The 25,199-nt window shown below is 45.8% G+C and overlaps 1 protein-coding gene across 3 annotated transcripts; it reads left to right on the forward strand.

The window, feature by feature from the left end:
- Positions 1-2,372: 2,372 nt before the first annotated feature.
- On the forward strand, positions 2,373-24,820 carry LOC120659954. 3 transcript variants are annotated; one of them, XM_039938250.1, is made up of 3 exons: positions 2,376-2,634; positions 2,713-2,856; positions 24,550-24,820. In XM_039938250.1, exons 1-3 carry the CDS (start codon positions 2,416-2,418, stop codon positions 24,691-24,693), a joined length of 507 nt encoding a protein of 168 aa, XP_039794184.1. In that variant the 5' UTR covers positions 2,376-2,415; the 3' UTR covers positions 24,694-24,820. The 3 variants fall into 3 exon arrangements, with proteins under 3 accessions (XP_039794182.1, XP_039794184.1, XP_039794183.1); XM_039938249.1 differs by lacking the exons at positions 2,376-2,634; positions 2,713-2,856 and adding exons at positions 22,774-23,099; positions 23,210-23,353; XM_039938248.1 differs by having other exon boundaries at positions 2,373-2,856.
- Positions 24,821-25,199: the final 379 nt, after the last annotated feature.

Below are 25,199 nucleotides of genomic sequence, written 5' to 3' on the forward strand. Positions count from 1 at the left end.
CTCCTTCAGTGTGGAAACATTTGTTCCAAAGAAAGACCGCAGCTCCCGTTTCATAGTCTGGTAGGCCATCACGACTTCGCACATGTTGGGCCTCTTGTCCTGATCAGCGAAGCGGAGGAACTTGTATATTGGTTGAACCGTGTCGATGATATATTTTAATGCATCCCACCACTCCATACTTGCAAAACTTGCATGAGTAAATCTACCTTCTTCGGTATCCGCCCATTTGCTGTGTTGGAACTCAGTAGATGCCATCCACTGCATGAAACGATCACGTTTCCGATAGATGCTCTATAGGAACATGTAGTTGGTTCCAAATCGAGTTGGCATTCCACTTGACCAACTCACCACCGATTATGTTCCTGATCATTGTATTCAACTGACCATGATTGTGTAACCAATTTGAAATTCGTTTGCACTGTTTGATCATAACACCATGTTCAGGCCTTCAAGCTATATCCTTCAACATCAAATTGACGGTGTGTGCTAGACAAGGTGTCCGAGCTATGTGTTCATACACCTCTCTTAGTAGTTCCTTGCATGCTTTTTTGTAGTTCGAGCCGTCGTCGGTGACTACGTGCACGACATTCTCCGGTCCAATCTCTTCCACCACCTTTCGAATCTCCTGCAAACAAAGACAGATTGTTTAGTAACATGTCAAAACATACACAATGTGAATGGAACATATTTATGAGCTACCTTGAGCAAATATGCAGCATCTTGAGTTCTTCCACTCGCATCAATAGACTTATGGAACCACATGACCCCATTGCAATATATCAAAAAGTTGATGACACTCATCCTCGTCGGGCCAGTCCATGAATCACACATCAACGTGACGCTAAATAAGGGCCAGTCTTTCTGAAACTTTACTTACCTCGTCTTCAAGTCTTGCTCGTTCTGATCAAGGTACTTGCCATTAATATCCCGTCCAGTGGGTGATGCGATACCTTCACCTGCAACTATATCAAAATCATGAGATATAAGAATGTAAGCTCATAGGTGTCATTCCAATGAAAAAAAATTTACCCCACTTCTGTGTCTCCCTAACCGTGCTGACAAAGTATGGACTGTCAGCCTGTCTTCCAGGTACTCCTGCAATATGGAAAAAATTTGACCAATCTTTATCAATAGTTTCTTTTGCATTCTTACCCTTCTGCGTCCAGGAGCCTGTATCAATCCTTGGTTGCGTCATTCCTCTTCTCCCACCAGCTGCCAAGTTATAATCCTCCACCACAGGACTCTACCTCTACGAAGTGGTCCTTCGAAACATCCTCTGCATAGCATTCCCCCTCGTCGAACCACTACCCCATCCACGCTTGTATGCACCTTCTCTCTGTTCCACTCCCCGTCGGAACTCTGCTTCCGCTCTCGATAGATCGATGGCACGCTTCACCTGAGCCTACTCATCTTCTTCATCACCGGGATAGTTTCCCTCCGCTGCAGACTTCTCCCGTCTCAACCTCTCTCGAGCCCGGTCAGAAGTTGCCTTCTGTGCCCTATCAATGTCACGCTGAAAGAAATCCCGCACATCAGGTGGCACATTCCTGCTAGACCACCTCCGCCCCGCGCCCAGCCAAATGTTGTTTCAATCTAGTCGTACCACATCCTCCTTTCTGCGTACGACAATAGTTGCATCGCCATCCGGGATAAAGATTTTCACCGTGTTCCCATACAATATCTCTATCTCTGTCTGCCATTGTCTACCTGCATACATGGACAACAAAAACATATCATCTAATAATCTAACTCCTAAGTCATAGTGTCAAAAATTATCTAATATACCTAAATCAAATCTACCTAAACCCTAGTCATACACCTAAAATCCTACTACATAGTGTAAAAAATCATCTAATACAAATAAATCTTACCTATATTCTAAATACACCTAAATCCTAAAACAAATCATCTAATACTCTAAATCATAGGGGAGAAAAACTTACCTGGACGCGGCTTACCGCCGCTCGTAGCCGGTTTACCGCCTCTCCGGGCCGGTAAACCAAGCTTCCCAGGCGGCTAACCGGTCAGGGCCGGTAGATCCGCTACCGGCCCGGCTTACCGGCGCACTCGGCTAACCGCGCGCCGCGGGCGGCCGTCCGTTTTTTTCTTTTTCTTTTTTGATTTAACTTCAAATTTCAGCAAACTATATTAAATGAACGAATTTTTAAGAAAATTTGACACTATTAGATTCATCGCATCTTAAAGTATTTTTAGAATTTTTTTGGGAATTTTTCATTTTTTTGAATTCAAATTTGAATTTTGAATTTGGGCCGGTTTGATACCGGCCCAAACCGAAATCGGGCCGGACCGGTTTGTTACCGGTCAAACCGGACCGGTTCCACCGGTTTGGTTAACCCTGATCCCGAGTCGGACCGCAGCCGCCGGCAAGCAGCCAGCAAAACAGGTATGTGACAGATGCCGTCGCCACCGCCGGTTAATCCGCAGCGGTTGTCGCCGGCGGAGTCCCGGGTGCGGACGCTGCACTTCTTCCACGGCCTGGGCGTGGACGTGCCCCTCCCGGCCTCGGCCGAGCGCGCCGACGCCTACGTCGCGCTCGTCCGCGCCATCGTCTCCTCTGCCACCGTCTCCTCATCGCGTGTCTCCTGCACCCTCACCATCTCCCCCGGCGTCGCGGTGAGCGCCCTACTTCTGTCTCTCTCTCTCCCGAGTCCTGATTACCTCCGGGCCGGCGGCCCGGCGCGGTGGGTGCAGAACCAGTACAACACGCTCGACGGCGGCGCTGTGGCGGCCGTGGCGGAGACCGTCGGGTTGGCATGCGCACGCGCCGCAGCGGGGGATAAGGAGATGTTCCTCGGCGAGCTCAGCACCGCGTACCTCGCCGCCGCGCGAGTCAACGTGAGCTTTCTCGAGAAACTCTCGAACACCCTGATATGCAGATTCTGTTTACCAATTGTTTCTTCTGTCGCCATCCAGCACTCGCTGTGCAGGATCGAGTCGATCTTCACAGACAGTGCTATGTTCGTTGATGCAATTTCTTGCGGTAGTTCAAAGATCTAGCTCCATGATAGTTTGCAGCGATTGGTTGATCCATACTGAGAAAACAAAATTACGATAGAAATGACTAAGGCATCAATGAACTAAACTTTAACTTTAAGCCTAAAGTTTAGGATCTTAAGTTTAGTCAATTAGGTGATCTAAATAGATGGACCAAAATGTGGATTAAAGTTTAATTCTATCCCAACTAAAATTCATTCAGTCATTCAGTCCTCATAACCCCTGATTTGTGCTAAACCAACCTGCGAACGGCAAAAAAGCAAACAAACTCTCACTGTACATGTAGGCACAACAACTAAACTTTAGTCCGTACATGTTTGGATTTATAGGCTGAACTGTAGGTGGAAACCTAAATGAGTAGGTGAAACTTAACTTCTTGGAACTAGGTGGACTAATGAACTAAACTTTAGTTGGAATAAAACTAAATTTTAATTCAATTTCAGTTTAAAGTTTAGTTCAACTGTTTGAACCATCTAATGGATTAACTTTTAGACTTAAAATTAGCCCATGCATCAGGTCCGAGCATCCGGGGTGCCCGTCGTGCCTAGAATATTTGCTTGTGAAATAGCATGCCAGTCTTGCAAGAGATGAATAGAATGGATAATAACTGGGAAATGACTTGTGTGGGTACACCGGTACGAACTACCGAGGAACAAATGGCTGCTCTGTCAGCTCAAATAACAGAAAGGGGTCCCTAACCAAACTGGCTTGGAGATATTTTTTTTTCAGTTTTTGTTGCTTTTTGTCACTTACTTGCAATTCAAAAGTGCATCCTATGGTTTATTTGAGCATATAACCTACATATACTTTATAAAAAAGAGTTAACTTAAATGGTAAACTTAATAAAAAAAGAAAAACACCTGCACAGTAGCTGGCCCAGGCGGCCAGGCCCAGCCAGCCTCCGGCCTGCCTCTTCAGTCTTCGCTCTTCCTTCTCTCTCGTCGAGGCATTGGCGGACTTCTTAAGATCTTATTCGGTTATGGCTCTGTTTAGATCACTTTATATTTTGGATTTTTGGAGAAGCATCTTTAACATTTGAAGTATTAAATGTATATTAATCACAAAACTATTTACAGATCTCGTATGTAAACTATGCGACGAATCTAATGAGCTTAATTAACCCATCATTAGAATATGTTTATTGTAGCATTACTGTAGCAATTTAGTGTCTAATCACATCCTAATTAGGCTCATTAGATTCGTCTCGCGATTTACAGTCCATTTGTGTAATGCGATTTATTTTTTTGACTACATTTAGTACACCATGCAAGCGATTTACAAAAAATTTGCATTTTGACTTTATGGATCTAAACAGGGCCTATATAGTGAAGTGTCTCCTCATAAGAGGTGACTCAAATGTGATACAAATATCAGTCCCAGAAGGCTGATAACACATTTATTATATTAGATGGTACATCACCGAAAAACTCTACGCGGTAATGGGCAATGAAGCGTCACTATCGCGAGGACAACAACTAAAACCCAAACAAGAACATGAACCACGAAGAGGTCATCAGAGTCTTGCGCCAAACGAAGCTTCTTACGGGTGACCCTATCCACAGGCAAGGTTGGGTGCAGAACGGAAACCCTACTCAACGTCCTCGGGAATAAAGTCTGGATCTTCCTCTGTAAAAATAAAGTAAGGGTGAGTACAAACGTACTCAGTAAGTCCAACCACACCCAGTGAGGGGGGGTATAACCAGAATATATGCATAGGATAAATTAAGGATAAGGTTAGGGTTTAATATGCGGAAAGCTAATTTTTATGCATGGATTTATTTTGAAACAGGGTTTTTCTTAAAACAAATCTTTAGTAGCGGAGTGGGGTTGATCTTACACAAAGGATCCAAGTTTTAAACTGCTTGTTCATGAGATTCATGAAAGACATCACCGTAAACTCGAACTGCCCGTAACGGGTGACAAAAGCTGTTTTTGGAATGTCACTTTCTCTAATCTTGAGCTGAAAATATCCTGACCTCAGATCAATTTTGGAGAAGTACTTGGCTCCTTTTAGTTGATCGAAAAGGTCATCAATCCTGGGGAGGGGGGTACTTATTCTTGATGGTAACTTCATTCAGCGCCCGGTAATCTACACACAACCTCATACTCCCATCCTTCTTCTTGACAAATAGGACTTTGGCTCTCCAAGGCGACGAGCTTGGCCTGGTGAAGCCAATTCGTTGTAGTTCTTCCAGTTGCTTCTTTAGTTCTGCCAATTCAGAGGCTGCCATCCTATAAGGTCTCTTGGCTTATAGGAGAAGCTCCAGGGACAAGATCGATGACAAACTCTATATCCCTATCTGGTGGCATTCCGGGAAGTTCTTCAGGAAAAACATCTGGGTATTCGTTTACTACCGGGACTTCTTCCAAAGACTTGGCTTCCATGCTACACACCATTGGGTCAGATCCACTTCCCCGAGTATGGCAGGTCACTCGTACTCCTTCTGGGTTCGTTAGGTGTACCACTTTATTAGTACAACCTATGAGACCATTGTGTTGGCTTAACCAGTCCATTCCAAGGATCACGTCTATTCCCTTAGACTTAAGTACTACTAGGTCTGCTAGAAATTCTACCCCACTTAAATTGATCCTTACCCGTAGACAACCTAGTTGACACTTGATGTCACCTCCAGGCGTCCGGGTTAATAGGGGTGTTTTTAGTAGTACTGTAGGTATATTTGAGGATATGAACGAGTGTGATGCTCCAGAATCAAATAATACTGTTGCAAGAGCTAAGCTGACTAGGTACTCACCGAGCACTACGCCCTGAGCTCCTTGAGCCTCCTGCGCATTGATGTGGTTGACGCGGGCTCGTCCAAATGACTGCTGGGGCTACCTCATCTGCAAACTGTTGTTGTTGGTGTTGCTGTTGTTGCGGATGGGCACTCGGTTGGCACCTGACAGAACTGGTCTTGGTCCATTCACCGTGTTGGAGAAGGCTGATGTAGCAGGCTTGTTCTTGGCATATAGGCAGTTGGCAATGAAATGTCCTGTCTCTCGGCAGTTGAAACAAGCCTTAGCATTGCTGCTGTTGGTGGTGACCTGGCTTGCATTGCTCTGCAGGGCCTTCATGGTGTTCTGGCTCCTGAACTGTGTGTTAGAGGCATGTGGGCCTGTCACCTGAGACTGGGTCTTATACTGCATTGGGGCCTGATATCTTGGTGCCATATAGCTGGAATTCCTTGGTTTCTGAAAGCGGTCCAGCTGGCAGGCCTTGCTTTCTAGGAACTTGCGCTTGTTATCCTTTCTTTCTTCCGCGTTGGTCCTTTCTGTGAGAATGACCTTGTTCATCAGAGTGTTGAAGTCCGGGTAGATCTGAGGGGTAAGCAGGGTCCGGAGTTCTGGGTTTAATCCCTTCTTGAACATGTCCTGCTTCTTTTCATCATCGTCCACTTCCTCTGGTGCAAATCGGGCCAATTCCATGAACTGATGGGTGTACTCTTCCACCGACATGCTTCCTTGCTGCAGTGCGCGGAACTCATCCGCCTTGCACTTCATGGTGGCCGAGGGGATATGATAGCGACGGAACTCCTTCACAAATTCCTTCCAAGTGATGGTGGAGGCATCTTCGGCAGTGGCACAGTAATTCTCCCCCCAGGCTAAGGCAGTCCCGGTGAGTTGGTGGGCTGCCAGAAGAACTTTGTCTCGATCCTGGCATTCGAACGGCTCGAGTTTCCTTTGGATCACACGCAGCCAGTTGTCTGCATCCAAGTGGTTGCTGGATCCGGCAAAGGTAGGCGGCTTGGTCCTCAGAAAAGCTGTCAGCTTGTCGTTCATGGTCTGCTCTCGTGGCCGCTTGTTTACTAGAGCATTGGCCAGTGTTTCCAGTATGAGGGTTTGGTTGTGTATTATCTGTGCCAGGTCCCCGAGGGGTGGTGGTGGCGGCAGTGGCACTTCACCTTGATTTTCTCCTCTGTTCTTGCTCACTTCCTGTTCTTCCTGAGGAGGGTTCTATCCATTAGGCTGTACTCATGCATCAGCGGCTGCAGGGGTCCGGTTGCGGGAGGCCCTCGTACCGCTTCGGGAAGCCATCTGTAGATTGGATAGTCTTTGTGAGATTGGGATTAATATTACGTGATGTTTAAGTTGTTTAATTTGTATTTTTGAAAATGACAAATCTACCTTCCGCCGAGAAGCACACAAACTAACAACAAGCACACAAACATAGCAAACAAGCACAAACAACTTTATTACTGCAAGGGAGGGTACAACACGGGGACAATGCTAAAACACGTACTACACGTCCGGGTACAGGATCACACTTAAGGGTACAACTTAAGACGAAGGGGCTGGGAGGGTACAACACTAGGATGGCATCGGGCATTCTACTTGCGGGGCGAGCCTTCTTCTGGGGCGGAGTGTGCGAGTAGTCCTTGCTCGCCGTCCTCTAGGTTTCCATTTTCCATGGGTTGCGTAGCAGCTTCTCTTTCAACGGCGGCAGTAGACCATTCAAGGTTCTCGGGTGGGGCTTGTGGGGTTCTCAAGAGTGGTCCCCATCCTATGACGGGCGTCCCGAGTAGAATATGGTCTTCTCCAATTGCCGGGACTGGGGTTCCACTTCTGGTCCATTCTTGCATACGCCGGTCTCGGGCTTGCCTGAGGCTCTCCTGAGCAACCGCTTCGCTGCTGACCGCGGCTGCGGCTCTTGCCTCGGCTTGGGCTGCCCGGATCTGTTGCAGTCTTACCGCGAGCTCTGCTTGCTCGGCTCGATGGGTCTGCTCCCTCAGAATATTATCTTGCTCGTCAAAGAGCTGATGCAAGGAGGCTAGGTAAGTAGCCACTTGGTACAAGGGGTCTTCTTCATGGCGGCGCCATTCCAGACTTCTCGTGCATGCTTCCCAAACTAGGGTTCTGATGGCCGGCGAGAAGAACCTCATTAGTGTGGGGGCGAGGTGTCTTTCAAAAATCCGGCATAGATAACGGAGCTCCTTCCTGACGGCCAAGGGATATGTGTCTTGGTGCCTAAACCACGTGGCGGTCACTCGCCATGGCTGGATGTAGGGGTAGCGGTCACTTCTGGCGATGACCAGGATCACCCTGCAGCGGAGGGTACAATGGTGCTCGTACTCTCTGTTGTAGTACCTTGGACGTTCCGTAATGCCAAGACTTTCCAGGGCATTGATCAAGAGGCTGGGGAAGCCAGGTGCAGCTTGGCAAATGCCCTGGGTCCATCCTTCCTCAGCCATCTGAAAATCAAAGATAGGGTGAACAAGCTTTGCACAAATACTTGGGTACAAAGGGATAGATGGTCCTAATGTGGAAGGGGTTGGAAAAAGGGTCTCGATCCAAGGGGTCACGTCCTACGACCAACCTACGGCTCTAATACCACCTGAAGCGTTCCCTCATGAGAGAAGACTTAAAAGTGATACAATATCAATCCCAGGAGGCTGAAAACACATTTATTACATCAGATGGTACATCACCGTACAACTCTACGCGGAAGTGGGCAGTGAATCGCCACTATCACGAGGATAACAACTAACACCCACACAACGATATTAACTACAAAGAGGGGGTCATCAGAGTCTTGCATCATACGGAACTTCCTGCGGGTGACCCTATCCACAGACAAGGTTGGGTTCAGGACAGAACCTCTACTCAACGTCTTCGGGAACGAAGTCTGGATCTTCCTCTGTAAAAATTAAGAATGGGGGTGAGTACAAACGTACTCAGCAAGTCCAACCACACCCACAGGGGGGCGGGGGGGGGGGGGGTTCAACAGAATATAATGCACAGGGTAAATCAAGGATGAGGCTAGGGTTTTATTTGTGGAAAGCTAATTTTGATGCAGGGGTTTATTTGAAAGAAAGGATTTTCAAAACAAGTTTTCTTGTACCAAGGAACACGTAGTGTTGACCCACAAGGGATCCAAGTTTTAAACTGCTACCGGTCTCCTCATCCGCCGTAGCACACGACACAACTGCCGGACACTTTTCTAAAATAACTCACACCAACCCATCCATTCCCAGAAGAAACACTAGTTATGTGACCACACCGTAACTCGCCCAGTACCGTGGGCACGGCTATTCGAATAGATTTTAACTCTGCAGAGGTGTGCAATTTTACCCACAATCGGGGTACCGCAACTCGATCACCTTAGTGTTGGTGCAGATCCCAACAAAGCCATTACCCACTTAGCTAGACCTAACTAGCCATCACGGGATCCATCAAGGGGTCATTGACCTATCACAGAGGTTTTAACCGGGGCATAAGTCACACAGAGCTAATCCCTTCTCCTTGATCACCCGTTGCTCTCAGCTCTCCTGATGGCTATCAGACTAACTAGTGGGGTTTATGCTAAGCCGTTGCCCATTCAACGGTCGAGTGGTTTGCACCATAGTAGAGTTAGGTGAGATGACACACCAACTCGGTCCTTAATTGTGACAAGATGGATATCTCCCTTCCTTGCTCAACCACACAGGCACGAGCACACCATTTGGCAAATCACACGGCACTCCCCTCGAAACCGAGATGGAAACTGGCTCCGGTGGAACTGTCCTAGCTGAATCAGACCTGGAAAGCTTCTCTCACGAGCGTTTGGTTCCGGTAATCATCCAGCCCGGAGGTGCTCCAAGCCACCATGATCCAAATGAAGCCTTGTATCAGATCTCAGCAGACAACCTGACCCAAGACGCTCCAGCTAATGAAGACGAAGTCACTCGTACAGCCCGCAGGGAAAGGAATCAACGCAAAGAAGTGTGCATGACTCGTGCGGCCGAACGTGCTCATCTCCCGCCACGCAAACTCAACAACGAATTCAACAATGCTGCAGATCCCATCTTCAGAACACCGATCGCCGCAATGACAGAAGCAACCCTATGACTCATGACGATGCCCCAGAATCCCGAGTTGGAATGAGTCATAAATCTCACCAAAAACGATGTTGAAAAACTCGAGAAACAGAACCCCTTGTCCTCACTTCACGGTACGTGATCAAATTTTTGGACACATGCATGGAGCATTAAATACAGTTGAAAAAAATAATTAATTATATAGTCTAACTGATTAGCTAGAGATGAATCTTTTAAGCATAATTAGTTCATAATTAGATATTATTTGTCAAGTAACAACAAAATGTGTTATAGTACCAAAACCCAAACTTTTTCACGAACTAAACACAATAGGATCGCATTCTGAAAAAATTAGACTTTAGTGCTATAAAGTTCAAGTTACCATCCGTAGTGCTTATTAGGGCCTGTTTGGTTTGAAGTAGCACAAGTAGCACAAAAATTTTGACTAATAATTAGAGGTACTAAATAAAGGCAATTTACAAAACTAACTCCACAACCCTGCGCTACTTCGCGAGATGAATCTAATGAGGCCTTTGACCGAACGGTTAGATGATGGTTACTTTAGCATCACTGTAGTCAATCATCGATTAATTACTATCATTAGATTCGTCGTGAAAAATTACACCCATCCGTGAAAAGGTTTTGCAAATAAACTTCGTTTAGTACTCCATGCATGTGAGATTTTTTTCTCGAAAATCAAGCCGTACCCCCGGAGGCAACCAGCGTCAACAGCAGCAGGAACAGCAGAACCGAAGAAACCAAGAGGATCAAGAAGCTGCAAGTAGTCATCGCCCCAGAGGTGGACAACCACAAGCAAATCAAGCTCCTGGCCCTCAGCCAAACCGCAACAACAACAACCGTCGGAACAACAGGGAAGAGGTAGTTGATTCCATTGTGGACGCACGGGACATCATCAACGCAAGACGCAGAGCCCAACCTGCAGACAACTCCGACCGGTTCCAAGCCCTGAGCAAGGCTTTCGACAACATCGAGTACCCGAAGGATTTCAAGCCTACGAATGTCCAAAAGTACGAAGGTAAGCAAGACCCTACTCAATGGTTACATTTATACTCGACCGCTATTAGTGTTGCAATAGGAGACACCAACACCAAGGTCCTCTACCTCCCGATGGCCCTGGAGCCCGCACCCCTCACGTGGCTCGAAAGCTTGGCGCGCGAGTCAATCCACTCGTGGGAGGACCTCAAGAAGGCGTTCGTCGACAACTTCCAAGGGTCGCTACACCGAGTAGCTACTCGTCACGCCCTATCCATGATCAAGCAGGAGCAAGGCGAGCCAATCAGATCCAATGTCAAGTGCTTCTTCGACACAAGAGCCACCATCCCCAACGTCGCCGATGACGATGTCATCGACTACTTCCGGAGCGGCATCACTGTCCAGTCACTATACCGCGACTTTGGGCGTAATCGGCCCAAACTGGTGGTAGATCTACATGACATGATGCAGCGCTGGGCAGATGAAGAGGAGCAAGAATGCAGTCGCTTTCCCCGTCGGAACAACGACAACAACGGGAAGTGCCACAACGACCATGGAGGGCCCAGCAACTAGCGGGATCCTACGCGTAAGCGTAAGCCTGATGACACTGTCGGCACTATGGATCGCACACCGCGTGGTAAGAAGGGCGACAAACCGCAGGACCAGTTTGACAAGATACTTCACAACAAAAGATGTCCAATCCACCCCAAGAGCAACCACTCGATGTGGGAATGTACGATCCTGTGCAAATCCTTCTAGTCGGCACCTGCAACTGCTCCAAAGAAAGAACAAGACAAAGATGACAAAGACGACAAGAAAGACTGTGATGGTTTCCAACAGCAGCAAAACGCCGTCAACGTCATATTTGGAGGAGATTCTAGCTTCTCCAAGCGAGCTCAGAAGCTCCTACTCAGAGAAATCCTCTCAGTCGAACCAGCAATCCAGAAGCCCATTACCTTCTCTAGGGAAGATCAGTGGACCAGCTTCTCTAAACCTAGAAAGTTCCCGCTAGTACTCGATATAGTCGTTCAGGGCTCCAAGCTTACTCGAGTACTCATCGACGGCGGAAGTGGGCTCAACCTGATCTTTGCAAGCACACTGGTAAAGATGGGCCTCAACTATATGAGTATGCTTACTCCAAGCAAGGCTCCGTTCTACGGCATCATCCCCGGAAATTCCTCTACTCCAATTGGCTCGGTTACCCTTCCAGTCACATTTGGTACAGAATAGAACTTCCGGACAGAGTACATCAAATTCAAAGTAGCCGACTTCGAGTCCTCTTATCATGCTATCTTGGGAAGACCTGCACTAGCCAAGTTCATGCCAGTGTCGCACTATGTCTACCTGCTCCTCAAGATGCCAGGCAACACAGGAGTCCTTTCACTACGGGGAGACCTCCTCAAGTTCTTCGAGTGCGACAAGGAAGCAATAGATCATGCTTCTACTATCCAGGTTCCTAGCTCTGTCAGCGAAATACTTGCCGCTGCTAAAGAACTCTGACTCAAGGAGTTGATGCCTTCCAAGAAGCCAAGCCAATCATCGGTTAAACCAACCAATGGTGTGGGCACTAAGACTATCCAGTTACAAGAGGGAGATGACTCCAAAACAGCCATCATCGGAGCAGGATTGGGTGACAAATAGGAACTCGAGCTCGTCAACTTTCTTAGGGCCAACCGAGACGTATTCGCGTGGAAACCAGCGGATATGCCAGGAGTGCCCAAGGAGTTGATCGAGCATGCCTTGAAGGTTGACCCTAAAGCAACACCAAAAAAGCAACTGTTACAGCGGTTCTCACCGGACAAGCGAGAAGCCATCAAGAAAGAGCTGGCAAAACTACTCGCAGCTGGATTCATCAAGGAAGTCTACCACCCTGATTGGTTGGCCAACCCTGTTCTCGTCCAGGAGAAGAACAACAACGAGTGGAGGATGTGTGTCGACTACACTGATCTAAACAAGCATTGCCCAAAGGATCCTTTCGGGCTACCACGTATTGATCAAGTAATCGACTCGACGATAGGATGTGTCCTATTATCCTTCCTCGACTGCTACTCAGGATATCATCAGATCGCCCTAAAAGAAGAAGACCAAATCAAGATGGCCTTCATCACCCCTTACGGGGCATACACCTACAAGACCATGTCCTTCGGGTTGAAGAACGCTGGCGCTACTTACCAGCGCATGATACAGTTGTGCTTCTCTGACCAGATACATCGCAATGTTAAAGCTTATGTTGACGACGTCGTCGTCAAAACGAAGGCCCAGGATCAATTCATTACTGACCTGGAAGAGACCTTCAACAGCCTCCAAAAATTCCGCTGGAAGCTCAACCCAACCAAGTGCGTCTTTGGTGTACCCTCTGGAAAACTACTCGGATTCATCGTCAGCAACCGAGGAATCGAAGCTAACCCAGAGAAGATCAATGCCATCATGGCCATGGACGCCCCAGCTACCATCAAGGACGTCCAGAAGCTTAGAGGCTGCATGACTGCCTTGAATCGATTCATGTCCAGGCTTGGCGAACGGGGATCACCCTTCTTCAAACTCCTAAAGTGACAAGATAAATTCGAGTGGACTACAGAAGCCACGGAAGCACTCGAGAACCTCAAGCAACATCTCCAGTCACCGCCGATTCTAACAGCTCCACTACCCGGTGAGGAATTACTCCTCTACATTGCTGCGACTACCCATATAGTCAGTACGGCAATAGTAGTCGAACGCCCAGAGGAAGGCCACGCTTACAGTGTTTAGAGACCGATCTACTTCATCAGCGAAGTACTCTCTGAATCAAAGGTTAGATATCCATCAATTCAGAAACTTCTGTATGGAATTCTAATCACCTCCAGGAAGCTCCGGCATTACTTCGACGAATACAAGATCGTAGTCATAACTGACTTCCCATTGGGGGACATACTCCACAATCGGGATGCCACTGGACGAATATCAAAGTGGGCAGTTGATCTGGGAGCTTTGGAAATCAACTTCAAGCCAAGAACAGCAATCAAGTCACAGGCACTAGTTGACTTCTTGGCTGAATGGCGGGAAAATCAAATTCCAGCACCTCAGAGCATTCTAGAGCATTGGGTGATGTACTTCGATGGCTCACTCAAGATCGATGGAGGCGGCGCAGGAGTTTTGTTCTTCTCCCCCAAGGGAGAACAATTGAAGTATGTGTTCCAAATCTTGTTCAATGTCTCCAACAATGAAGCTGAATACGAGGCATTGCTATACAGCCTTCGACTAGCAGTATCTCTCGGCATCAAGCGACTACTTGTCTACGGCGATTCTCTACTCGTCGTCCAACAAGTCAATAAAGAATGGGACGTCAACAAGGATACAATGGATGCATACGTTGCAAAAATCAGAAAGCTCGAAAACAAGTTCTCAGGATTGGAAATCCACCACGTCGATCGTAACAACAACGTGGGAGCCGATGTCCTCTCCAAACTTGGGTCCACTCGAGCAGCTATTCCACCAGGAGTTTTTGTCCATGAACTTCACCACCCATCAGTCAAGGAATAAAGCCAACAAACCACTGACACGGAGGCCCCGGCCACAGTCAGAGAAGTGCTGATGATTGATGAAGATTGGCGAACTCAGTTTATTGATTTCATCAAGGAATTCAAGCTTCCACCACATGTTGATCCTAAAAGCGCTGAAGCTGCCTGCATCACCAGGCGCAGCAAGGGTTTCTTCCTCGTTGGCGACAACCTATACAAGTGCTCTGCTTCATGCATCCTTATGAAGTGTGTTGGCCTTGAAGAAGGTAAAGACGTCCTCCAAGAAATACACAAAGGAGTTTGCGGCAACCACACTGCATCAAGGACACTAGTCGGCAAGGCGTATAGGTCAGGATTCTTCTGGCCAACAGCTTTCCCGAATGCAGAAGACCTGGTCAGACGGTGTCCTGGCTGCCAATTCTTTGGTCAGAAGACTCACGTCCCAGCACACAACTTGATAACAATCCCTCCATCATGGTCGTTCGCCTGTTGGAGCTTGGACATGATCAGACCATTAACCGTCGCTCCAGGAGGATTCAATCATGTGCTGATAGCAGTCGACAAGTTCACCAAGTGAATCGAGTACAAGCCCATTGTTAAGATCTCATCAGATAGAGCAGTGGACTTCATCTCTGACATTATCCATTGGTTTGGTTTTCCTCACACCATTATTACAGATCTTGGCTGCAACTTCACGTCACAATCTTTTTGGGATTTCTGTGACAACTCCTGCATCGAGGTTAAATAGGCTTCCGTGGCTCATCCTCAGGCAAACGGTCAAGTTGAGCGCATCAATGGTCTAGTACTCGACGGCTTGAAGAAAAGACTCTACGACGCCAACACCAAGAAAGGCGGCAAGTGGATTCAAGAACTACCTCATGTAGTCTGGGGGCTACGAACCCAGCCTAGCAAAGCAACTGGACAATCTCCTTTCTTCCTTACCTATGGGTCAGAGGCTATACTACCCGCGGATATCATGTGGAGATCCCCAATAGTAGAAGCCTATCAAGAAGGAGAAGCAGATGAAGCTCGACAACTGGAGTTAGATTCAGTCGAAGAGGCCAGAGTCAACGCCTTAACTCAATCGGCTAGATATCTTCAAGGAGTCAGACGCTATCATGACCGCAACGTCCAGCAAAGATCTTTCAACATTGGAGATCTAGTACTTCGCCGGATTCAGGATGAGACAGGATTGCACAAGTTAAATTCCAGATGGGAAGGTCCCTTCATCGTAACTAAGGTTACAAGACCAGGTTCAAACAGAATCACTGATGCCGATGGCAATGAGACAGTCTGAAAGCATCACCAGTCCGGGATAAGCTTACACAGTTTTCCATCAGAACAACTACACAAGCCGTACTCATTCCCTTAATGGGCACAACCTACTCGCCTAGCTTGAGAAGATGAATGGATACCTTTACTAGTTGTCCATCTTGGATAACTCGACGGAGTTCATCCTAACAGGTCAACTATGAGGAACTCCAGCATTGCTGTCAATGCAAAACTACTCGCTCGCTCGAGTACGTTATGGATACTACTACATTTTGTCCATCTTGGGCAACCCGACGGGGTTCGCCCTAATAGGTCAATCTTAGTAGTTACTCTAGTCTACAAGTTAGACACCTTACTCGCCTTGCTTGAGTAAGTTTTGGATATCTTTCTGGCATTTACATCTTGGACAACCCGACGGGGTTCGTACCTAACAGTTTTGCCTTAAAGATTACTCTAGTCCTTGGTTAAAGGACACCTTACTCGCCTTGCACGAGTAAGCCTTGGATATCCCTATGACATTTACATCTTGGGCAACCCGACGGGGTTCGTATTTAACAGTTTTGTCTTACGGATTACTCCAGTCCTTGGTAAGGATACACTACTCGCCTGATCGAGTAGTTTATGGGTATCTTTATAAGTTTTTTCTATTTGGATAGTCCAAACGGGACTCATTCTAACTGATTAACTTTAAGGATTACTCCATGCGGGTATTCTACTCGATTGATCGACTAGTTCATACTTATCCTATGGAATTTCTCATCAGAGCAACTGGGAGCTATTCCTTTAGCTATCGGAGCTAAATTAAATTGAGGCAAGTATGGCTTGACAACTCCTATCATGTGGGTTAGATAATTCTTGGAAGTAGCCGTCTTAATGTCAAAAATTTTCTGGGGAGCTTCTTCCAAACGCTCCACCAAGGACTTGCTACTTGACGACTCTTCTTCAGTATCAATCACATCCACAAGAGCTTGAGCTGCTGCTATTAGTCGAGTATGGTCTTCCAGAGAATCTGATGGGAAGATATCTCAGATATTGATATGACAAAGCAAAATCAGGACACAAGATCGAGTGCTTACAGGCTTGAGCAGTCTGCAATTGCTTCAAAAGCCTGGAATTTTCTTCTTGAAGCTTTGATCTTTCTTCCTCAAGGTCTTTAATCTGGCGCTTCATGGTACAAATCTCTAGATGATGCTGCTGACTGGCTTCATAAAGTTTATTCCGAGCAGCAAGAGCTTCATCCAGTCATTTGGCAATCATGATCTTTTGCTCCTCTAAGATCTTCCGATTGTCTACAGTCTTATATAAAGCATGAGACTTCAAGAAAGATCGATTGGCTACATCCTGAGATATACAAGGCGAATCTGGTCAGACATCAACAACTACTCGACAAAGATGAGTAATGGCAGAAGACTCACCTTGGTGAATTTAAAGCTCCATTGCATAAAATCTGCAAGTTTCTTCATATTGTCTAGAGATAATAGTGGATCATCAAATAGTTCCTTTCCCAGCTCTTCTTGGGCTGACTGAGGCATAGACTGGAATGGTACCAGTCGAACGGAAGGACCTTTTGACCTTTCTGCTCCACTACTTTTAGATCCACCAGCTTTGGAAACTCCTTCAGCAGCCGCGGGAGTATCAGATGTTTCAGGGCTTGGTTCGCTCGGTTTCTCAACTGTGTCTGCAGTCGGGAAACTGGCAGCCGGGGTCTCGATCAACCCAATTACAGGAGAATCGGGGGCTGATCGACTAGTTTCTTCTGAACCACTCGACACCCAATTGCGAAAGTCTTGGATTTGATCTTTTTCATGCGCCGAAAGATGTTGGACCCTAGCCAAGCAAGATTCTGAATAAGAAAGCTGAGGCAAATGGGATACAATCAACAAAATATTATATACTTACTTGCCGGCATTGAGACGAGGAACTTTCCTCTGCAACATTGATCCGAGAAGCCACCTTCTGTATCTTGCTGTCGTCAGAATCAACATTTGCAGAAGTCGGAGGCATACAATACCAGGATTTATAATTCTTCTGCAGAAAGAAGCCAATACTTAGTCAGAAGATCAAAACTGGTTAACTACAAGTACTAGACACGGTATCCAAAGCATGTACCCAGGCATTCTCGGGAGGATTTTGTGCCGAGAAGAGTGTTGGAAGCGTCAAAGACTTGTCGAAGTTATCGAGTACTTTGCAGCATCTCTTTATTACTTCAGACTGCGCCACTGGTTCTCAAGACATCCTAGTGGGATCCTGTGTACCTTCATATCTAAAGGTAGGGTGCTTTCATAGCTGGAGAGGCTGCGTCCGGAGACTGATAAATGAGAAGACCACATGATCTCCAGTGACTCTTTTTTTCTTAATAATGGCAATCGCACGAAGAATGGCTTGAACTTGCTTGCCACCAGGTTCTCTACTCGACCAGCTCTCCTGGACTTGGAGGGTACCAGCAGTCCTTTCTAGAAGAGGGGATTCAAAGTTCCCAACATGGAACCAGAATTTCTTCCATTCGGCTCCTTGACTTGATGGTTCATAAACCAAGTACTCACCTCGGTTCTCAGGGCGGAGTACCAATTCACATCCCCCGACGACGGCGGGATTGGCGACAGTTCCTTCATCAACTTTGGATTTGTTCTTCTTGGGAGCCATCTCAAAGTCACGAGTTTTGGCTCGGGGGCTACGAGAGGGGCTTTTGGATTATGACTGAGAAGAGGCAAATGTGAAATCTGAGTTTGACGGCGGCCAGGAGTTCAAGGGGTGAAACCCTTGGAAGTTTTCAACCGGCTTTATGCGGTCTTCAGGGGCAATTTTGTGAATATTTGGGATACCAACGGATTCTTTCCTTCTCAGGGAAGTTTTTAGTTTTTGCCACGAGTTTACATTGATTCTTAAATCTAAATAGAGGGATTTAAATTCAAGACTCGAGGGCTGCAGAATATATATATATATATATATATATATATATATATATATATATATATATCAGAGATTTATTTTTCAATTTTTTTGAAAAATAAAGAAGAAGAAAAAGACTGAAGTGACCCTCAGCCTGATTCTACGATTCAACCTAAGTCTAGGGGGCTACTCCATATGGAGCGCGAGTACTTCGCGCACCATATATGATCAAGATTTCGGGGCTTCAGCACCTCACAACCTCGAAGCAAACAGAAGTACTTGAAGGACTACTCGACATATCTGAAGAAAGAGTCAGAAGTAACCAGAAGGATGTTCTGGCTACTCGAAGAACTCGAAGACGCCCAGCCAAGTACTCGACGCCTGCAGGACTCGGCTACGAAGAGCTCGGGGGCTTGTCAGACCCGGGGCAGTGGGACTGCTTACAGACATAGAATATTCTAGAGTAAGGGATAGCTCATGGATGTACCTTACCTCTTTTGTAACTACCCGAATAGGCGTAGAACTAGCTGCAGTACAAGGAAACTACCCGATCGTGTTGTAGAAGGACTTCAACTGTACTCAGCTAGGACTTTCCATGTAACCCTATCTCCCCGGATATATAAGGGCGGGCAGGGATCCCCTCGAAACACATCTACACCTAAGGCAATACAAACCACCACACAGGACGTAGGGTATTACGCAACTCGTGGCCCGAACCTGTCTAAATCTTTGTGTTCCTTGCACCATTGAGTTCCAGAGCCGTCGATCCCTACCTACAAACACTACTGCTAAGGGTATCCCTGAGCAGCCTTGGCGGTAAACACAGACAGTTTGTCCACTTGTCGAGCCGAGGAGTTACTAGGTTTACCGTGTACCATATTTACGGCATGTGGCTAATACTTTCAAACGCTTAACCACCGCTACTACACACTGCAGCCTTAACAATTTATCAACACAAACGGACTTCCGATTAAGATGATGACCAAATCAGTCCATGGTCCTTATAGTGATTGCAAGAAAGTAAACAATCAACTCATATAAAGCTCGCGAGTGACAGGAAATCACTCGACTTTTACCGATCCTATTAGCATAGCATCTAAACGGACTCAGTTCTAGTGTTCAATCAATAGGTATCTAGAATTATGCATCTAGAGTTTTCATTCAACTCCAATAATTTAAATGCACAAATAAATAATAATAGTTGCATAATTTAAAATAATAAGATTATGCACCGGGGCTTGCCTTTAGTGACGTCTATAGAGTTAGTAGATCTTGATTCTTCCGAATCGAAGTTCGAGACTTCGGTTAATTCTGTAATGTTGGTCTGGACTTCAGAAATATCCCGTCTGGTTCCTGGATGAGTTCGAACGTTCCGTCGACTAGCGATATTATTTCTATTTGCAATGCAGTAGTTGAAATTAGTGAAGTGCTTGAGTATAGCTTTCCTTCACTAAAAAGTTGGTTTTAAACAAAACTCAAGTTAGGAAAACAACCATTACATTTTCTATTTACTGGGCAGTCATTTATGGAGTAAAAGTAAACACAAGGAACTCCATAAAATAGCAAAACTAGCTACACTAAGAAACATGGTTTGAAAAGAGAGTAAGGGTAGTTCTAGAATCATGAGGTAGGTTGAATTCAAATCTATAATTTGAATTCAAAAGAAAATTCAACAACTAGGGTTTTAAAACATCAATTCAAAATCCAAAAAGAGAGACCATGCATATTAATAAAGCCTAAACATGGAGCTTATAAAAACAACACTAGCATGAATTATCCTTAAAACTCAAATTAAAAAATATAAAGAAATTATTCCAAAAACTATTATTAACTATTTATGATCAGTAGATCTCGTGCTAAAAGAATGACCCTAAAAAATTAATAAAATCGTATTTTAATAAATTCAACAAGTGCATAAGCTAGAAATAAATAAAACACATGAAATAACAAGCAAAAATCAGGTATTAGGGCCACAATTTTTACACAAGAACATGCATAGCACATAGGTTACATGGTTCAAAGATGAAGTCCAATATAGCTATGGTTCAAGAGATAAAAATAAAACACTCATTTTTAATAATTAAACTAAAGCACTCAATATAAAGTTTCATACAAACTTTAGTAGTCTAAGTCATAGAGCTAAGCAAGAGGAACACAACAAAATTAATTTCACATTTTTCTTATTTTTCTACTATTTTCTAGGATTTTTCAAAGTTCACAAGAAAAGGACTTGAACTTCTTACAGAAATGCCCCTAAAAAACAAATTAATATTGCAATCGGGTCCCTGGCCAGCCCAAAACAGGGGAGGAGCTCCGGTGGCGCTAGCCGGCCGGATTCCGGTGGCTCGGGTCGCCGGCGGCGAGGGGCCCGAGGTGGAGGAGCTAGAGGAGGTCCGTGTGCACCTGTGGGTGGTCTTGGGGCACAGGGAGGTGCTCGGAGGCGGCCGACGGCGAGCTGCGCTAGCGGAGGCGGCGCTCCGGTGAGGCATGGAGGGGAAAATCGGGCTGGGAAGCTTCACTGGAAAGAGGTGAAGCTAAAAGGGTGCTCGATTTGGGCAGTGGGAGGGAGGAGAGGTGGCTCCGCCGGTGGCCGGCGAGCGGCGGCGGTATTGATTGCCGTCAGGGTGGTTCTAGCGAGGGGGAGGGGTGATGGTCGGGGCAGGGAGCACCAGAAGATCTAGGGGACTCGATTCAGAGCCTCGGGTTGAGCGGAGAAGGGACGAAGGGGCAGGTCCACGGCGAGCTCAAAGCTCAGGAAGCAATGGCGGGCGGCGGTGGGGTGTATGCCTGAGAAAAGAAGCAAGGCCGGCTATTTATAGCCAGAAAGCAAGAGAGAGGGCTCAAGGGATGGGTTCGGCAAGGCTGTGGGCGAGAATCGACGGCGGCGACGCTTAACCACGGGCGGGCGGCAGTCGTGGCGCGAGCGGCGGCGCGGCGCGCGCTCGAGCAGGCAGCAGAGAGGATAAGAGGCGGCGGGATGCTTGGCTCACGATGGTGGAGGCGGTCAAGGCGGCGCTCCGAGGCGGCGCAGCGTTCCTAGGGGTGGGAACGACGGCGGCGGGGTAGATCGGCGGCGCCCCTGTTTTGGACAGAGAGGAGGAAGAAGAGATACAGTGGGTGGACCTAGTTGTAAAAGGTGAAAAAGCTAGGGGGTTTCCTGTATACCTAAAATTCCCACTATTTTAGGGCTCAAATGAAAAAGTGTCCAAAATAAAAGTTTCTCAGTTTTTCAAGACCTACAACTTTGATGTTGGGCAAAAATTCACTAGATCAAAGAATTTGAAATTATTTTAAAATCCGACAAATCTCAAAAGAACAACACTTAAGTTTTAAAATTGCAAGAGCAACACTAGACATAAATATGTCTTTTCATGAGGGTAAAATTGAAAAACAAAATATGCATTTTAACCTCTCATGAAATTTGAAATTTTTTGCGTTTTGTAAAAAGGAACTTTGCACTTTTCTAAAATTACAAAATTACCCCTTGCTAGGTTTAAATTTTTAAATAAAAACAAAAGCTATATTTTTAACTGGATAATTTTAGCCCATAAAACTTGGATTGTCACACATATACGATTTATTTGTCCGATAAGAAGTAATAGATATACCAAAAGATTCATGATAGGCAAAATAAAAAATTAAAACTTATTCTAACCTAAAATTAATTACAATAAAATAGATACAATAGGATACTAGGAGTGTGTTTAGTTTATTTTGGAATTTTGGATTTTGGAAGAGAATATTTCAACATTTGAAGTATTAAATGTAGACTAATCACAAAATTAATTATAGATCTCGTCTGTAAACTACGAGACGAATCTAATGGGTCTAATTAATCCATCATTAGCACACGTTTACTGTAGATTTACTGTACCAATTTTGTGTCTAATCATGCCCTAATTAGGCTCATTAGATTCGTCTCGCGATTTACCGTCCATTTATGTAATACGATTTATTTTTCAACTATATTTAGTACACCGTGCAGACGATTTACAAAAAAATTGGATTTTGAGATTTTGGATCTAAACACGGCATAGGATGGATTTCGTGACTTATGGATTGATCTCTCGTTATACTATCATGAGACTAGGATTAATTTTGACTCAAAATAAATTTTGATATATTATCGTACCTATTATGAATCTTTTATTATATCTATTAGTATATTATTGTTCCGGTCTAAAATAAACTTCATATAACCGAATAAGTCCAAGTTTTTTCCCTCCTCCAGCTCACACCGCCACCCGATTTCCGGTGGGTGGCCAACACCAACATCATCTCTCATTTATTAATTAACTCGCATGTTCACCGACCCCAACCCCTCGCGATTAATAAGAAGGACTCGCCCGGTCGCCCCGACCTCAGCCAGCGACCCCAGCCGGAGCACCAAAAAAAGCGAGCAGCGCAGGCGGGGGAGTAGATGGCGGAGGGGGAGCCCAAGCAGAAGCTGTCGCCGGCGGACTCCCAGGCGGTGGCACTAGCGTTCATCCGCGCCCTAGGCGCCGGCGCGCGCCTCCCGGCCGCGGCCGACCAGCCCGATGCCTACTCCGCGCTCGTCCGCGCCATCCTCTCCTCCGCCGCCGTCTCCACCTCCCCGGGCCCGCGGGTCTCCTGCACCATCGCCGTCTCGCCCGCCGTGACCGTGAGCGCCTGCTACTACTGCTACTGAGCGCCTCGTTGAAATTTCTGTCTTCTGCTCTGCTGCTGCTGCTTCTTACCTACCTAGCGCTCTCGCCTGGGCTGTGCGTGCAGAACGGGTACAACACGCTCCACGGCGGCGCGGTGGCGGCCTTGGCCGAGGCCGTCGGGATGGCGTGCGCGCGGGCCGCCGCCGGGGACAAGGAGATGTTCCTCGGTGAGCTCAGCACCGCGTACCTCGCCGCCGCGCGCCTTGATGTGAGCTTCTAATTAAATCCTCGGCACCACGATGTATTTTGGTTTCCCAACAATTTCGACCTCCGCGTCTGTTGAGTAGGTTATTTCTTTGCAGCTTGTGATACCATGGGGAATCGGGGTTGGGAAACTTGCTACTGCTTCTTTAGTCAGTAAAAGAATAGCTGTTTGTGTGTCGTTTTACAGGCTTTCAGAAATGGGGTTGTTTGATTGAGTGAGGTCTGGTTGTTGCAGGACCTCTACCAAACATTTGAGTTCAAGGTTCTTAAAGTTCGATCGCATCCATTCTGATGTTGACATCTATTTTGAAACAGGGGGTCTAATAGGTATTTTGGCTTTAATAATGATTATAAGAGGGTTTTATCCTCAAATGATCCAAAAGTTAATAAATTTGATTTGAATGTTGTAAATTTCACACTCTAAAAGCTTTTGGATTCTTTATGATTTATATAACCTGAGAAAAAGTCCTAGAGAACTTGAGATAGTCACTAGTAATTCTTCATTCATTTAATATTAATCTGTGTTGTACAATTGTGTCTTGTTGGGAAATTGGAATATGATCAAGCGAACCCTGAAGCTTGGCTGCTCATTTAGCTCTAGATTATGGACCTTGTTTTGGAATAAATCTACCAGATTCCACTTCATAACTCTATGTTCTTCAACATGCTAGACGTCAGTAAGACTTCAGTAGCCTTACATTTAACTTGCCTAATCATGCAATTTCAGTTTTGAGTCCAGTACATGATAGTTGGAGCAGTATGAAAACCAAGTACAGTTATCTTATCTGCTGATCCGCAAGAGAACCTTGTAGATGATGATCCCATTGATGTTGCTGCTAATAGAATTGCTATCAATTGTTGCCAATTCAATAAACTCGGGAGTGGCACCATATAAATTGTTTCTTAACTGTTGCCATAATTCATTTTCCTGTGCTTTCTGTAAGGTTTTTAAGTTTCTTTTCAAGCATTACAAAGCCACTCCCAAAATCTCATGGCTTCACCACTCTCCACTGATATTAAAACTCAAATGTAATACTTCTAGTAGAAAGATCTTTTAAAAGTACCTCTAAAATCCAGGCAAGTGAATGAATGATATGAATATAAAGCCATTGAGTTCTTTCCTCTTATTTTCAGATATTTTATCATGTCAGAGTGCAATCAAGCAATCGTTCCTAACATCCATTATCCATGTTCATGCAGTCTGAAGTGGACGTTGAAGCGCAGATACTGAGGAAGGGCAGGTCGGTTGTGGTTACCACTATCGAGTTCAGACTGAAGGACACCAAGAAGCTCTGCTACACATCTCGGGCCACCTTTTACATAATGCCAGTGGCAAGCCTATGAACAATCAAGATTTATATGTGCAAATTGTTGTATTTACAGGACCAGATTCAGTATTGTGTGTAATTAAATCGGAGAACGCATGCCTGTCTTATTAATATGAAATAAACACCATATCGATTCATGATGCCATGCTGCGCAATAGTTTCCTGATGATTTTTTTTTCCTAAAAAACACTAGTAAGGATGTTGTTGGGGCTCAGAGCAATGGTAAGTTCTCCCTCCGTCCCAAAATACAAGTCACTTTAGGATTCAAAACTTGTCCCAAAAAAACAAGTCACCTTACTCTATTTAGAAAGTGCATGCACATGTAAGAATCAATTGACGCCAAATATGGAAAATAAATAGGGGTAAACAAGATCATTTTGCCTTCTTGTTAATTTGTCCTAAAATTTTTAGGATGATTTTTTGGGACGGAGGGAGTATGCAACTTTTGCTTCTATGGTTGCCAACGGTTGCAGCAAGAGGGGTATGAAGAGCTCAGCGGAAAAGATTATCAGTGTCCAATTT

Source organism: Panicum virgatum, chromosome 2N, assembly GCF_016808335.1.
Source record: "Panicum virgatum strain AP13 chromosome 2N, P.virgatum_v5, whole genome shotgun sequence".
NCBI lineage: Eukaryota > Viridiplantae > Streptophyta > Magnoliopsida > Poales > Poaceae > Panicum > Panicum virgatum.

Coding starts and splice junctions, on each gene's coding strand:
- LOC120659954 (XM_039938248.1), top strand. CDS start 2,416: ATGCCGTCGCCACCGCCGGTTAATCCGCAGCGGTTGTCGCCGGCGGAG. Junction 2,857..24,549: donor TCGCCGCCGCGCGAGTCAAC/GTGAGCTTTCTC, acceptor ATGTTCATGCAG/TCTGAAGTGGACGTTGAAGC.